Source organism: Oncorhynchus tshawytscha, unplaced genomic scaffold, assembly GCF_018296145.1.
Source record: "Oncorhynchus tshawytscha isolate Ot180627B unplaced genomic scaffold, Otsh_v2.0 Un_contig_19119_pilon_pilon, whole genome shotgun sequence".
Lineage (NCBI taxonomy): Eukaryota > Metazoa > Chordata > Actinopteri > Salmoniformes > Salmonidae > Oncorhynchus > Oncorhynchus tshawytscha.
In genome coordinates, this window is record NW_024608342.1 from 16,056 (window position 1) to 33,673 (window position 17,618).

At 43.1% G+C, this 17,618-nt stretch overlaps 1 protein-coding gene across 1 annotated transcript in view; it reads left to right on the plus strand.

Annotated features, from left to right (window-relative positions):
* Positions 1-17,618, plus strand: part of LOC121843464 (ryanodine receptor 2-like) — a gene marked incomplete at its 3' end in the record, with an annotated part of 49,725 nt that overhangs the window by 11,191 nt on the left and 20,916 nt on the right. Inside the window, exons 7-14 of the mRNA XM_042313054.1 lie at positions 1,868-1,954; positions 2,016-2,041; positions 3,208-3,304; positions 8,907-9,022; positions 10,449-10,500; positions 12,466-12,516; positions 15,450-15,549; positions 16,236-16,315. Of these exons, the coding sequence (XP_042168988.1) occupies positions 1,868-1,954; positions 2,016-2,041; positions 3,208-3,304; positions 8,907-9,022; positions 10,449-10,500; positions 12,466-12,516; positions 15,450-15,549; positions 16,236-16,315 (609 nt within the window). The remainder of the gene's footprint in view (positions 1-1,867; positions 1,955-2,015; positions 2,042-3,207; positions 3,305-8,906; positions 9,023-10,448; positions 10,501-12,465; positions 12,517-15,449; positions 15,550-16,235; positions 16,316-17,618) is intronic.

Genomic DNA, 17,618 nt, shown 5'->3' on the forward strand with positions numbered 1-17,618 from the left:
CTCATGAAGAAAATAGTTTGACCCCTAGCGTGTTATCCCAGATTGCTGAAGTGCTGTTAGAAATGAGTTTGAGTTGTGTGAATCGGTTAACGTTGAGTTGTGTGAATCGGTTAACGTTGAGTTGTGTGAATCGGTTAACGTTGAGTTGTGTGAATCGGTTAACGTTGAGTTGTGTGAATCGGTTAACGTTGAGTTGTGTGAATCGGTAACGTTGAGTTGTGTGAATCGGTTAACGTTGAGTTGTGTGAATCGGTTAACGTTGAGTTGTGTGAATCGGTTAACGTTGAGTTGTGTGAATCGGTTAACGTTGAGTTGTGTGAATCGGTTAACGTTGAGTTGTGTGAATCGGTTAACGTTGAGTTGTGTGAATCGGTTAACGTTGAGTTGTGTGAATCGGTAACGTTGAGTTGTGTGAATCGGTAACGTTGAGTTGTGTGAATCGGTTAACGTTGAGTTGTGTGAATCGGTTAACGTTGAGTTGTGTGAATCGGTTAACGTTGAGTTGTGTGAATCGGTTAACGTTGAGTTGTGTGAATCGGTTAACGTTGAGTTGTGTGAATCGGTTAACGTTGAGTTGTGTGAATCGGTTAACGTTGAGTTGTGTGAATCGGTTAACGTTGAGTTGTGTGAATCGGTTAACGTTGAGTTGTGTGAATCGGTTAACGTTGAGTTGTGTGAATCGGTTAACGTTGAGTTGTGTGAATCGGTTAACGTTGAGTTGTGTGAATCGGTTAACGTTGAGTTGTGTGAATCGGTTAACGTTGAGTTGTGTGAATCGGTTAACGTTGAGTTGTGTGAATCGGTTAACGTTGAGTTGTGTGAATCGGTAACGTTGAGTTGTGTGAATCGGTTAACGTTGAGTTGTGTGAATCGGTTAACGTTGAGTTGTGTGAATCGGTTAACGTTGAGTTGTGTGAATCGGTTAACGTTGAGTTGTGTGAATCGGTTAACGTTGAGTTGTGTGAATCGGTAACGTTGAGTTGTGTGAATCGGTTAACGTTGAGTTGTGTGAATCGGTTAACGTTGAGTTGTGTGAATCGGTTAACGTTGAGTTGTGTGAATCGGTTAACGTTGAGTTGTGTGAATCGGTAACGTTGAGTTGTGTGAATCGGTAACGTTGAGTTGGTTGAATCGGTAACGTTGAGTTGTGTGAATCGGTTAACGTTGAGTTGTGCGAATCGGTAACGTTGAGTTGTGTGAATCGGTAACGTTGAGTTGTGTGAATCGGTTAACGTTGAGTTGTGTGAATCGGTTAACGTTGAGTTGTGTGAATCGGTTAACGTTGAGTTGTGTGAATCGGTTAACGTTGAGTTGTGTGAATCGGTTAACGTTGAGTTGTGTGAATCGGTAACGTTGAGTTGTGTGAATCGGTAACGTTGAGTTGTGTGAATCGGTAACGTTGAGTTGTGTGAATCGGTAACGTTGAGTTGTGTGAATCGGTAACGTTGAGTTGTGTGAATCGGTAACGTTGAGTTGTGTGAATCGGTTAACGTTGAGTTGTGTGAATCGGTAACGTTGAGTTGTGTGAATCGGTTAACGTTGAGTTGTGTGAATCGGTAACGTTGAGTTGTGTGAATCGGTTAATGTTGAGTTGTGTGAATCGGTTAACGTTGAGTTGTGTGAATCGGTAACGTTGAGTTGTGTGAATCGGTAACGTTGAGTTGTGTGAATCGGTTAACGTTGAGTTGTGTGAATCGGTTAACGTTGAGTTGTGTGAATCGGTTAACGTTGAGTTGTGTGAATCGGTTAACGTTGAGTTGTGTGAATCGGTTAACGTTGAGTTGTGTGAATCGGTAACGTTGAGTTGTGTGAATCGGTAACGTTGAGTTGTGTGAATCGGTAACGTTAACGTTTCCTCTTCCTGTAGGTGGAACATCCGCAAAGGAGCAAAAAGGCTGTGTGGCACAAGCTGCTCTCTAAACAGAGGAAGAGGGCTGTAGTGGCCTGTTTCAGAATGGCTTGTATGAACCTACCCAGGTACACATGGCTCCCCTGTATAACCTACCCAGGTAAACATGTCTCCCCTGTATAACCTACCCAGGTACACATGGCTCCCCTGTATAACCTACCCAGGTAAACATGTCTGAGTTGTATAATACCCAGGTAAACATGTCTCCCTGTATAACCTACCCAGGTAAACATGTCTCCCCTGTATAACCTACCCAGGTACACATGGCTCCCCTGTATAACCTACCCAGGTACACATGTCTCCCTGTATAACCTACCCAGGTAAACATGTCTCCCCTGTATAACCTACCCAGGTAAACATGTCTCCCCTGTATGCCTACCCAGGTAGACATGTCTCCCCTTCCTACCCAGGTAAACATGTCTCCCCTGTATAACCTACCCAGGTAAACATGTCTCCCCTGTATAACCTACCCAGGTAAACATGTCTCCCCTGTAAACCTACCCAGGTAAACATGTCTCCCCTGTTAACCTACCCAGGTAAAATGGCTCCCTGTATAACCTACCCAGGTAAACATGTCTCCCCTGTATAACCTACCCAGGTACACATGTCTCCCTGTATAACCTACCAGGTAAACATGTCTCCCTGTATAACCTACCCAGGTAAACATGGCTCCCTGTATAACCTACCCAGGTAAACATGGCTCCCCTGTATAACCTACCCAGGTAAACATGTCTCCCTGTATAACCTACCCAGGTAAACATGTCTCCCTGTATAACCTACCCAGGTACACATGTCTCCCCTGTATAACCTACCCAGGTACACATGGCTCCTCTTGCCTTACCTAACTAACCCTAACTTACCCAGGTAAACATGTCTCCCCTGTATAACCTACCCAGGTACACATGGCTCCCCTGTATAACCTACCCAGGTAAACATGTCTCCCCTGTATAACCTACCCAGGTAAACATGTCTCCCCTGTATAACCTACCCAGGTACACATGTCTCCACGTGCCTTACCTAACTAACCCTAACTCTAATTTACCCAGGTAAACATGTCTCCACGTGCCTTACCTAACTAGCCCTCTCTTTCACCCTGCTCCACCCCCACATGTAAATGAACATATTCCTGTCATCTCCTGGTGAATCAACGGGCCTCAGCAGTACATCTTCAGAAAACCCCGTTCTGTGCAGTTTTATAAAGGATAACTGTCCAACTACTACTTCCTGTCCAGGACAGACTTCTCTCTCTCTCTCATTCATCCATTCACCTCTGATGACTTCTCTCTGTCTCCCACCAGGCACCGGGCGGTCAACCTGTTTCTACAGGGATATGAGAAGTCCTGGATTGAGACTGAGGAGCACTACTTTGAGGATAAGCTCATAGAGGACCTGGCTGTAAGTGTTACTCCATTGATAAGCTCATAGAGGACCAGACTGTAAGTGTTCCTCCATTGATAAGCTCATAGTCAACCAGACTGTAAGTGTTCCTCCATTGATAAGCTCATAGAGGACCAGACTGTAAGTGTTCCTCCATTGATAAGCTCATAGAGGACCAGACTGTAAGTGTTCCTCCATTGATAAGCTCATAGAGGACCAGACTTTATGTGTTCCTCCATTGATAAGCTCATAGAGGACCAGACTGTAAGTGTTCCTCCATTGATAAGCTCATAGAGGACCAGACTTTATGTGTTCCTCCATTGATAAGCTCATAGAGGACCAGACTGTAAGTGTTCCTCCATTGATAAGCTCATAGAGGACCAGACTGTAAGTGTTCCTCCATTGATAAGCTCATAGAGGACCAGACTGTAAGTGTTCCTCCATTGATAAGCTCATAGAGGACCAGACTGTAAGTGTTCCTCCATTGATAAGCTCATAGAGGACCAGACTGTAAGTGTTCCTCCATTGATAAGCTCATAGTCAACCAGACTGTAAGTGTTCCTCCATTGATAAGATAAGACTGTAAGTGTTCCTCCATTGATAAGCTCATAGAGGACCAGACTGTAAGTGTTCCTCCATTGATAAGCTCATAGAGGACCAGACTGTAAGTGTTCCTCCATTGATAAGCTCATAGTCAACCAGGACCAGACTGTAAGTGTTCCTCCATTGATAAGCTCATAGAGGACCAGACTGTAAGTGTTCCTCCATTGATAAGCTCATAGAGGACCAGACTGTAAGTGTTCCTCCATTGATAAGCTCATAGAGGACCAGACTGTAAGTGTTCCTCCATTGATAAGCTCATAGAGGACCAGACTGTAAGTGTTCCTCCATTGATAAGCTCATAGTCAGACCAGACTGTTCCTCCATTGATAAGTGTTCCTCCATTGATAAGTGCTCCATTGATAAGCTCATAGAGGACCAGACTGTAAGTGTTCCTCCATTGATAAGCTCATAGAGGACCAGACTGTAAGTGTTCCTCCATTGATAAGCTCATAGACCAGACTGACCTCCATTGATAAGTGTAGAGGACCAGACTGTAAGTGTTCCTCCATTGATAAGCTCATAGAGGACCAGACTGTAAGTGTTCCTCATTGATCCATTGAACCATAAGCTCATAAGCTCATAGAGGACCAGACTGTAAGTGTTCCTCCATTGATAAGCTCATAGAGGACCAGACTGTAAGTGTTCCTCCATTGATAAGCTCAAAGTCAACCAGACTGTAAGTGTTCCTCCATTGATAAGCTCATAGAGTCAACCAGACTGTAAGTGTTCCTCCATTGATAAGCTCATAGAGGACCAGACTGTAAGTGTTCCTCCATTGATAAGCTCATAGAGGACCAGACTGTAAGTGTTCCTCCATTGATAAGCTCATAGAGGACCAGACTGTAAGTGTTCCTCCATTGATAAGCTCATAGAGGACCAGACTGTAAGTGTTCCTCCATTGATAAGCTCATAGAGGACCAGACTGTAAGTGTTCCTCCATTGATAAGCTCATAGACCAGACTGTAACCAGACTGACCAGAAGTGTTCCTCCATTAGAGAGACCAGAGTAAGTGTTCCTCCATTGATAAGCTCATAGAGGACCAGACTGTAAGTGTTCCTCCATTGATAAGCTCATAGAGGACCAGACTGTAAGTGTTCCTCCATTGATAAGCTCATAGAGGACCAGACTGTAAGTGTTCCTCCATTGATAAGCTCATAGAGGACCAGACTGTAAGTGTTCCTATAAGCTCTGGACCAGATAAGTTCCTCATAGAGGACCAGACTGTAAGTGTTCCTCCATTGATAAGCTCATAGAGGACCAGACTGTAAGTGTTCCTCCATTGATAAGCTCATAGAGGACCAGACTGTAAGTGTTCCTCCATTGATAAGCTCATAAGCTCAGGACCAGACTGTAAGTGTTCCTCCATTGATAATGCTCATAGTCAACCAGACTGTAAGTGTTCCTCCATTGATAAGCTCATAGAGGACCAGACTGTAAGTTCCTCCATTGATAAGCTCATAGTCAGGACCAGACTGTAAGTGTTCCTCCATTGATAAGCTCATAGAGGACCAGACTGTAAGTGTTCCTCCATTGATAAGCTCATAGAGGACCAGACTGTAAGTGTTCCTCCATTGATAAGCTCATAGAGGACCAGACTGTAAGTGTTCCTCCATTGATAAGCTCAGACTGAGTGTTCCTCCATTGAGCTCCACCAGACTGTAAGTGTTCCTCCATTGATAAGCTCATAGAGGACCAGACTGTAAGTGTTCCTCCATTGATAAGCTCATAGAGGACCAGACTGTAAGTGTTCCTCCATTGATAAGCTCATAGAGGACCAGACTAAGTGTTCCTCCATTGATAAGCTCATGGAGGACCAGACTGTAAGTGTTCCTCCATTGATAAGCTCATAGTCAACCAGACTGTAAGTGTTCCTCCATTGATAAGCCCATAGTCAACCAGACTGTAAGTGTTCCTCCATTGATAAGCTCATAGGATAGACTGTAAGTGTTCCTCCATTGATAAGCTGGACCAGACTGTAAGTGTTCCTCCATTGATAAGCTCATAGAGGACCAGACTGTAAGTGTTCCTCCATTGATAAGCTCATAGAGGACCAGACTGTAAGTGTTCCTCCATTGATAAGCTCATAGAGGACCAGACTGTAAGTGTTCCTCCATTGATAAGCTCATAGTCAACCAGACTGTAAGTGTTCCTCCATTGATAAGCTCATAGAGGACCAGACTGTAAGTGTTCCTCCATTGATAAGCTCATAGAGGACCAGACTGTAAGTGTTCCTCCATTGATAAGCTCATAGACCAGACTGTAAGTGTTCCTCCATTGATAAGCTCATAGAGGACCAGACTGTAAGTGTTCCTCCATTGATAAGCTCATAGAGGACCAGACTGTGTGTTCCTCCATTGATAAGCTCATAGAGGTCTCAGACTGTAAGTGTTCCTCCATTGATAAGCTCATAGAGTGTTCCTCCATTGAGACCAGACTAAGTGTTCCTCCATTGATAAGCTCATAGAGGACCAGACTGTAAGTGTTCCTCCATTGATAAGCTCATAGTCAGGACCAGACTGTAAGTGTTCCTCCATTGATAAGCTCTAGAGGACCAGACTGTAAGTGTTCCTCCATTGATAAGCTCATAGAGGACCAGACTGTAAGTGTTCCTCCATTGATAAGCTCATAGAGGACCAGACTGTAAGTGTTCCTCCATTGATAAGCTCATAAGTGTTCCTCATTCAACCAGACTGTAAGTGTCTCCATTGTAGTGCTCCAGACTGTAAGTGTTCCTCCATTGATAAGTAGAGGACCAGACTGTAAGTGTTCCTCCATTGATAAGCTTAGAGGACCAGACTGTAAGTGTTCCTCCATTGATAAGCTCATAGAGGACCAGACTGTAGTGTTCCTCCATTGATAAGACCAGACTGTAAGTGTTCCTCCATTGATAAGCCCATAGTCAACCAGACATTAGGAACCTGTGTCTCATTAGAGGATACTGTGTTTCTAATGAGATTGATCCTGCCTCACAGTCAACCAGACTGTTGTGTTCCTCCATTTGATATTCTGAGGACCAGACTGTAAGTGTTCCTCCATTGATAGCTCATAGAAGACCAGACTGTAAGTGTTCCTCCATTGATAAGCTCATTAGAGGACCAGACTGTTTCCTCCATTGATAAGCTCAAAGGACCAGACTGTAAGTGTTCCTCCATTGATAAGCTCATAGAGAACCAGACTGAAGTGTTCCTCCTCAATGTAGGAGCTCTGTGAGGGAGGAAATGTCTCATTACTGTTAGACCAGAGAGAGTTATCTGGAAGCTCATGGAGCATCCATTTGAGACTAGCACAGAGAGTTATCGGTTTGAAATGAACTCATGTGGAGGAGACTCCAATACCCAGTTATCTGAATGAAATGATAAACTAGACTGAAAGAGTCATGGAGGACCAGACTAGAGAGAGTTATCTGGAATGAACTACGTGGAGGAGACTAGAGAGAGTTATCTGGAATGAACTACGTGGAGGAGACTAGAGAGAGTTATCTGGAATGAACTACGTGGAGGAGACTAGAGAGAGTTATCTGGAATGAACTGGAGGAGATAGAGAGAGTTACCTGGAATGAACTATGTGGAGGAGACTAGAGAGAGTTATCTGGAATGAACTATGTGGAGGAGACTAGAGAGTTATCTGGAATGAACTACGTGGTTTCCTTTATAGTGAGACTAGAGAGAGTTATCTGGAATGAACTATGTGGAGGAGACTAGAGAGAGTTATCTGGAATGAACTATGTGGAGGAGACATAGAGAGAGTTACCTGGAATGAACTATGTGGAGGAGACTAGAGAGAGTTATCTGGAATGAACTACGTGGAGGAGACTAGAGAGAGTTATCTGTAAATGAACTATGTGGAGGAGACTAGAGAGAGTTATCTGGAATGAACTACGTGGAGGAGACTAGAGAGAGTTACCTGGAATGAACTATGTGGAGGAGACTAGAGAGAGTTATCTGGAATGAACTATGAGACTAGAGAGAGTTATCTGGAATGAACTACGTGGAGGAGACTAGAGAGAGTTACCTGGAATGAACTATGTGGCGGAGACTAGAGAGAGTTATCTGGAATGAACTACGTGGAGGAGACTAGAGAGAGTTACCTGGAATGAACTGAACTGGAATGAACTGTGGAGGAGACTAGAGAGAGTTATCTGGAATGAACTATGTGGAGGAGACTAGAGAGAGTTATCTGGAATGAACTATGTGGAGGAGACTAGAGAGTTACCTGGAATGAACTATGTGGAGGAGACTAGAGAGAGTTACCTGGAATGAACTAGAGACTATTGTAGATGTACTAAGTAGAATAGAAAACCCTGTTGGAAAAATGTAGATAATTGTTGTTAATTGAATTGAGATGAGAACATTTTTATTTTTCAAGGAACACTCTCACTCAAATATATTCATCTAGGGAGTAGTGTTCATATATTCATCACTGGTCTCTAAGGAGTAGTGTTCATATATTCATCACTGGTCTCTAGGGAGTAGTGTTCATATGGTCTCTAGGGAGTAGTGTTCATATGGTCTCTAGGGAGTATTGTTCATATGGTCTCTAGGGAGTAGTGTTCATATGGTCTCTAGGGAGTAGTGTTCATATGGTCTCTAGGGAGTAGTGTTCATATGGTCTCCAAGGAGTAGTGTTCATATGGTCTCTAGGGAGTAGTGTTCATATGGTCTCTAGGGAGTAGTGATTCATCATGGTCTCTAGGGAGTAGTGTTCATATGGTCTCTAGGGAGTAGTGTTCATATGGTCTCTAGGGAGTAGTGTTCATATATTCATCACTGGTCTCTAGGGAGTAGTGTTCATATGGTCTCTAGGGAGTAGTGTTCATATGGTCTCTAGGGAGTAGTGTTCATATGGTCTCTTTGTTCCCAGAAAGAGGATGTGATCCTTATCAGAGTTTATTTTGTGGTTGAGACTTGAGAGTGTTACCTGTGTAGATGTAGTGTAGACTAGAAGGCACCGTAGGAAGAGATTTGATGTTTGTGGATTGTGAAGAACCATTTTTAATTTTTTATTCTGTCTTCACAGAGACCTGGAGGAGAGGAGCCTCCTGAAGAAGATGAGGGAGCCAAGAGGATCGACCCTCTTCATCAGCTCATACAGTTATTCAGATTTATTATTAGGACGGCCCTGACTGAGAAGTGGTGTGTACCTCTGCTCTGTAGCTGGTCCTAGTAAACTATAGTCATACCAGGACTGTAACTAGTAATGTTACCTTTATAGTGGTGGGTATCTCTGCTCTCTAGCTGGTCCTAGTAAACTATAGTAATACCAGGACTGTGACTAATAGTGATGCTAGTAATGTTTCCTTTATAGTGGTCGGTATCTCTGCTCTGTAGCTGGTCCTAGTAAACTATAGTCATACCAGGACTGTAACTAGTAATGTTACCTTTATAGTGGTGGGTATCTCTGCTCTGTAGCTGGTCCTAGTAAACTATAGTCATACCAGGACTGTAACTAGTAATGTTTCCTTTATAGTGGTCGGTATCTCTGCTCTGTAGCTGGTCCTAGTAAACTATAGTCATACCAGGACTGTAATTAGTAATGTTACCTTTATAGTGGTGGGTATCTCTGCTCTCTAGCTGGTCCTAGTAAACTATAGTAATACCAGGACTGTGACTAATAGTGATGCTAGTAATGTTTCCTTTATAGTGGTGGGTATCTCTGCTCTGTAGCTGGTCCTAGTAAACTATAGTCATACCAGGACTGTAATTGGTGATCTATATGATTGATTTATTATCCTCTCTACCCGGTGGTATAATACCAGGACTGTAACACTCTCTATATGATACATCATCCTCTCTACCCGGTGGTATAAAACCATAGTAATACCAGGACTGTAACACTCTCTATATGATACATCATCCTCTCTACCCGGTGGTATAATACCAGGACTGTAACACTCTCTATATGATACATCATCCTCTCTACCCGGTGGTATAAAACCATAGTAATACCAGGACTGTAACACTCTCTATATGATACATCATCCTCTCTACCCGGTGGTATAAAACCAGGACTGTAACACTCTCTATATGATACATCATCCTCTCTACCCGGTGGTATAATACCAGGACTGTAACACATTCTATATGATACATCATCCTCTCTACCCGGTGGTATAATACCAGGACTGTAACACATTCTATATGATACATCATCCTCTCTACCCGGTGGTATAATACCAGGACTGTAACACTCTCTATATGATACATCATCCTCTCTACCCGGTGGTATAAAACCAGGACTGTAACACTCTCTATATGATACATCATCCTCTCTACCCGGTGATATAAAACCAGGACTGTAACACTCTATATGATACATCATCCTCTCTACCCGGTGATATAAAACCATAGTAATACCAGGACTGTAACACTCTCTATATGATACATCATCCTCTCTAACCAGTGGTATAAAACCATAGTAATACCAGGACTGTAACTGATATTGGTAGTAGTAACATTTCCATTACAGTGGATCTGATGTCTACCTGATGTTCTAGAACCTTCCTGATTCTACTACTCATTATGACACAATAATAATGACCTTATCTACTGTGTGTTGCAGTAAACTGGAAGAGGACATTCTCTACATGGCCTATGCTGACATTATGGCTAAGGTACCTCTTGTATTCAGAGTGGTCTTACGTCACAATCCATTATGTTTTTCTACTGATTCATCAATTACTTGATTGGTCCTATCACTTCATTGGTTGATTGATTTATTATTTGATTGGTCCGATCACTTGGTTGATTGATTTATTATTTGATTGGCCCGATCACTTGGTTGATTGATTTATTATTTGATTGGCCCGATCACTTGGTTGATTGATTTATTATTTGATTGGTCCGATCACTTGGTTGATTGATTTATTATTTGATTGGCCCGATCACTTGGTTGATTGATTGATTATTTGATTGGTCCGATCACTTGGTTGATTGATTTATTATTTGATTGGTCCGATCACTTGGTTGATTGATTTATTATTTGATTGGTCCGATCACTTGGTTGATTGATTTATTATTTGATTGGTCCGATCACTTGGTTGATTGATTTATTATTTGATTGGCCCGATCACTTGGTTGATTGATTTATTATTTGATTGGTCCGATCACTTGGTTGATTGATTTATTATTTGATTGGTCCGATCACTTGGTTGATTGATTGATTATTTGATTGGCCCGATCACTTGGTTGATTGATTTATTATTTGATTGGCCCGATCACTTGGTTGATCGATTTATTATTTGATTGGTCCGATCACTTGGTTGATTGATTTATTATTTGATTGGTCCGATCACTTGGTTGATTGATTTATTATTTGATTGGTCCGATCACTTGGTTGATTGATTTATTATTTGATTGGCCCGATCACTTGGTTGATTGATTTATTATTTGATTGGTCCGATCACTTGGTTGATTGATTTATTATTTGATTGGTCCGATCACTTGGTTGATTGATTTATTATTTGATTGGTCCGATCACTTGGTTGATTGATTTATTATTTGATTGGTCCGATCACTTGGTTGATTGATTTATTATTTGATTGGTCCGATCACTTGGTTGATTGATTTATTGGTTGATTGGTCCGATCACTTGGTTGATTGATTGATTTATTATTTGATTGGTCCGATCACTTGGTTGATTGATTGATTTATTATTTGATTGGTCCGATCACTTGGTTGATTGATTGATTATTTGATTGGTCCGATCACTTGGTTGATTGATTGATTATTTGATTGGTCCGATCACTTGGTTGATTGATTTATTATTTGATTGGTCCGATCACTTGGTTGATTGATTTATTATTTGATTGGTCCGATCACTTGGTTGATTGATTGATTATTTGATTGGTCCGATCACTTGGTTGATTGATTTATTATTTGATTGGTCCGATCACTTGGTTGATTGATTTATTATTTGATTGGCCCGATCACTTGGTTGATTGATTTATTATTTGATTGGTCCGATCACTTGGTTGATTGATTTATTATTTGATTGGTCCGATCACTTGGTTGATTGATTTATTATTTGATTGGTCCGATCACTTGGTTGATTGATTGATTGGTTGATTGGTCGGATCACTTGGATGATTGATTGATTATTTGATTGGTCCGATCACTTGGTTGATTGATTGATTATTTGATTGGTCCGATCACTTGGTTGATTGGTTGATTGGTCCGATCACTTGGTTGATTGATTGATTATTTGATTGGTCCGATCACTTGGTTGATTGATTGATTGGTTGATTGGCCCGATCACTTGGTTGATTGATTGATTGGTTGATTGGCCCGATCACTTGGTTGATTGATTTATTATTTGATTGGTCCGATCACTTGGTTGATTGATTTATTATTTGATTGGTCCGATCACTTGGTTGATTGATTTATTATTTGATTGGTCCGATCACTTGGTTGATTGATTTATTATTTGATTGGTCCGATCACTTGGTTGATTGATTTATTATTTGATTGGTCCGATCACTTGGTTGATTGATTGATTATTTGATTGGTCCGATCACTTGGTTGATTGATTGATTGGTTGTGATGTCTTTCTCTTTCTGTATCATCCATTTCTCCACCAGAGCTGTCATGATGAAGAGGATGAGGATGGAGAGGAGGTGAAGAGTTTTGAAGTAGGTATCTCCTCTTGAACACCGTCCAACCCATTTAACTTTTGCCCATCCCTCCCCCAGAAGCATTTTAAAAAGAGGGTGACGTCTTTTAAAATGTGGGTTATTTAGTTTCCCATGGCTTGCAGGCAGCTTTTCAATGACCCCTGAAGAGATGGCACGTAGAGTCTTCTCTGATTTGAGATAATGACCCCTGAAGAGAGATGGCACGTAGAGTCTACTCTGTTGAAATAATGACCCCTGAAGAGATGGCACGTAGCGTCTACTCTGATTTGAGATAATGACCCCTGAAGAGATGGCACGTAGAGTCTTCTCTGATTTGAGATAATGACCCCTGAAGAGATGGCACGTAGAGTCTTCTCTGATTTGAGATAATGACCCCTGAAGAGATGGCACGTAGAGTCTTCTCTGATTTGAGATAATGACCCCTGAAGAGATGGCACGTAGAGTCTTCTGATTTGAGATAATGACCCCTGAAGAGATGGCACGTAGAGTCTTCTCTGATTTGAGATAATGACCCCTGAAGAGATGGCACGTAGAGTCTTCTCTGATTTGAGATAATGACCCCTGAAGAGATGGCACGTAGCGTCTACTCTGTTGAGATAATGACCCCTGAAGAGATGGCATAGAGTCTTCTCTGATTTGAGATAATGACCCCTGAAGAGATGGCACGTAGCGTCTACTCTGTTGAGATAATGACCCCTGAAGAGATGGCACGTAGAGTCTTCTCTGAGTTGAGATAATGACCCCTGAAGAGATGGCACGTAGAGTCTACTCTGTTAAGATAATGACCGCTGAAGAGATGGCACGTAGAGTCTACTCTGTTAAGATAATGACCGCTGAAGAGATGGCACGTAGAGTCTACTCTGTTAAGATAATGACCGCTGAAGAGATGGCACGTAGAGTCTACTCTGTTGAGATAATGACCCCTGAAGAGATGGCACGTAGAGTCTTCTCTGAGTTGAGATAATGACCCCTGAAGAGAGATGGCACGTAGAGTCTTCTCTGCTGAGTTGACACAATCTTGTGCAATTCCAAATTTCTCAAACATCGTTCATTGACATTAATGGCAGACTTGTGGATCTCAAGTTGGATTACCAATCAGATGATAATGATACGGTCTCATACCTGGTGTAATTTACCATAGATTGACCACAATTTTTTTATTTAACGAGGCAAGTCAGTTAAGAACAAATGTTTTATTTACAATGACGGCCTACCCTGGCCAAACCCTAACCCCGGACGACACTGGGGCCAATGACGGGACGACGCTGGGGCCAATGACGGCCTACCCTGTCCAAACCCTAAACCCGGACGACGCTGGGGCCAATGACGGCCTACCCTGTCCAAACCCTAACCCCGGACGATGCTGGGGCCAATGACGGCCTACCCTGTCCAAACCCTAACCCCGGACGACGCTGGAGCCAATGACGGCCTACCCTGTCCAAACCCTAACCCCGGACGACGCTGGGGCCAATGACGGCCTACCCTGTCCAAACCCTAACCCCGGACGACGCTGGGGCCAATGACGGCCTACCCTGTCCAAACCCTAACCCCGGACGACGCTGGGGCCAATGACGGCCTACCCTGTCCAAACCCTAACCCCGGACGACGCTGGGGCCAATGACGGCCTACCCTGTCCAAACCCTAACCCCGGACGACGCTGGGGCCAATGACGGCCTACCCTGTCCAAACCCTAACCCTGGACGACGCTGGAGCCAATTGTGCTCCACCCTTTGGAACTCCCAATCACGGCCGGTTGTGATACAGCCTGGAATCGAACTAGGGGACGTCTGTAATGACGCCTGTAGCACCGAGACGCAGTGCCTTAGACCTCTGCTCCACTCTGGAGCCCCTGTTATAATGGAACATTGTGTACATCTGTATCTTTGTTTTCTCCTCATGTGGTTTGTGTGATCATGCAGCGACACCCGTAAAACACTGAGGATGTTAATCAGCATGGCTTTTCAGTAGGCTGCTCCTCAGGACCACATCCTGTCCTTATTACACCAATCTTTCCACCTTCATTTTCTAGAAGGTTTTTCTATTTTCTGAGTATGGCTGGGTGGGATCCGTGCACTGTGAAATGATACCATTCTGTTTCCCCAGCGTGATATAAGCAAAGGTTTAAGCAACAAAATTGCCAAGAAGGAGGAAGAATCTCTGGTAACAAAGTTCTCAAAAAACAACTCTCTCTTGTTGATTTTGCATCTTGTTTCCTTTCCAGTATTTCTGTATTTCATGTTCCTCTTGAAGGTTCCTCATTCATATCGTTCAGCTCCGCCCCTCTCCGCTTCCTGATTTGTTTTTTTCTTCAACACTGTAAAAAAAAAAAAAAAAGCCTAAATTAGGAGAGCGGCCATCTTGCTTTTCCCGAGCTCTTCCATCCCCTTGTGTTCTTCTGCTGTGGCTCAGATGGAAAGTGGGGAAGCAACCACGCCTGGACCCCTATAGCGCTCCCTGCCATGCTGTTCCCTCAGTCGGGCAGAGTTGTTGCTGCTGTTTGGTTGTCACTGTTTCAGTGGGTGTTGCTGGAGACATGACACTGTCCCCCTCGTTGTCTATCTGTATCATGTCCCTCAGCACTGAGCTTACAGTCCACCTCACTGTACTAACACACAGACAGACTGCCTGCTCCCATCCAGCTCCAAGCCCTCTGTAGTCTCCAAGCCCTCTGTAGGCCCTGTGGTTATGACTTGCAATATTGTAATACATTTGTCTTCAACAGGCATTATTAACACCAGTGACATCATCCTGAATTCAATTAGACGTTGATAGAAAACACCTACGGAAGGTGATCTTGGGCCTGGTGCAGGAGTAGGTCTTCACCTCCAGGGTGGTGTTGAGTGTCTTGTAGCCCGATGGGTGGTCTGATTGGACAGGAAGGTGCAGTCTCTCAGGTCTCTCCTCCTCCTCTTCCTCCCTCCCTCCTGCAGGAAAAAGAGATGGAGAAACAGAAGCTGCTATATCAGCAGGCCAGGTTACACGACCGAGGTGCTGCAGAGATGGTGCTGCAGACTATCAGCGCCAGCAAAGGTAAGCTCTCTGAGTAGGATGGACGAACAGGATGTACACTGAGTGGACAAAACATTAGGAACACACGCTGCACCCCCCCCTTCCTAATATTGAGTCGCTGCAACCCCCTTCTGCCCTCAGAACAGACTCAATTTGTCGGGTCATGGACTCTACAAGGTGTTGAAAGCGTTCCACAGGGATGCTGGCCCATGTTGACTCCAATGCTTCCCAGAGTTATGTCAAATTGGCTGGATGTCCTTTGGGTGGTGGACCATTCTTGATACACACAGGAAACTGTTGAGCATGGAAAAACCCAGCAGCGTTGCAGTTCTTGACACAAACCAGTGCCCCTGGCACCTACTACCACACCCTGTTCAAAGGCTACTTAAATCTTTTGTCTTGCCCATTCACCCTCTGAATGAGACACATACACAGTATCAAAGTCTCAATTGTATCAAGGCTTAAAAGTCCTTCTTTAACCACCTGTCTCCTCCCCTTCATCTACACTGATTGAAGTGGGAGCATAGCTTTCACCTGGATTCACCTGGTCAGTCTATGTCATGGAAAGAGTAGCCATGTGTGATGAATACATTGGACATTTTAGTGACCCATAACTCTCACAATAAAGCAGAGCTCTGTCCACAGTAGGTAGGTAGCTACGTTGTGACGTACTAGACCCAGTATAAAGGTGTTGTGTTCCCCACCAGGTGAGATGGGTCCCATGGTGGCCTCTACTCTGAAGCTGGGGATAGCTGTCCTCAATGGAGGCAACTCGACTGTTCAGCAGGTAGGTCTATCTACCATTAAACTGCATCAATCTACCATCAGTCACTTATTAACCTGGTATCTACCATTAAACTGCATCAATCTACCATCAGTCACTTATCGACCTGGTATCTACCATTAAACTGCATCAATCTACCATGGTATCTGGCATCTAATGTCAAAATGCATCAACCAATATATTTCTAGTCACTTTATTTATATTTATTTATTTATTTATATTTCTTTATAGAATTGGTTGTTTGTGTTTCTAGTCAATCTACCATGTCTCTGTAGTGTACCATTACTCTCTCATGTCTCTGTAGTGTTTACTCTCTCATGTCTCTGCCTAGTGTTTACTATCTCTCTCATGTCTCTGTAGTGTTTACTCTCTCATGTCTCTGTAGTGTTTACTCTCTCATGTCTCTGTAGTGTTTACTCTCTCATGTCTCTGTAGTGTTTACTCTCTCATGTCTCTGTAGTGTTTACTCTCTCATGTCTCTGTGTCTCTGTAGTGTTTACTCTCTCATGTCTCTGTAGTGTTTACTCTCTCATGTCTCTGGAGTGTTTACTCTCTCATGTCTCTAGTGTTTACTCTCTCATGTCTCTGTAGTGTTTACTCTCTCATGTCTCTGTAGTGTTTACTCTCTCATGTCTCTGTAGTGTTTACTCTCTCATGTCTCTGTAGTGTTTACTCTCTCATGTCTCTGTAGTGTTTACTCTCTCATGTCTCTGTAGTGTTTACTCTCTCATGTCTCTGTGTCTCTGTAGTGTTTACTCTCTCATGTCTCTGTGTCTCTGTAGTGTTTACTCTCTCATGTCTCTGTAGTGTTTACTCTCTCATGTCTCTGTAGTGTTTATTCTCTCATGTCTCTGTAGTGTTTACTCTCTCATGTCTCTGTAGTGTTTACTCTCTCATGTCTCTGTAGTGTTTATTCTCTCATGTCTCTGTAGTGTTTACTCTCTCATCTCTGTAGTGTTTACTCTCTCATGTCTCTGTAGTGTTTACTCTCTCATGTCTCTGTAGTGTTTACTCTCTCATGTCTCTGTGTCTCTGTAGTGTTTACTCTCTCATGTCTCTGTGGTGTTTACTCTCTCATGTCTCTGTAGTGTTTACTCTCTCATGTCTCTGTAGTGTTTACTCTCTCATGTCTCTGTCTCTGTAGTGTTTACTCTCTCATGTCTCTGTAGTGTTTACTCTCTCATGTCTCTGTAGTGTTTACTCTCTCATGTCTCTGTAGTGTTTACTCTCTCATGTCTCTGTAGTGTTTACTCTCTCATGTCTCTGTAGTGTTTACTCTCTCATGTCTCTGTAGTGTTTACTCTCT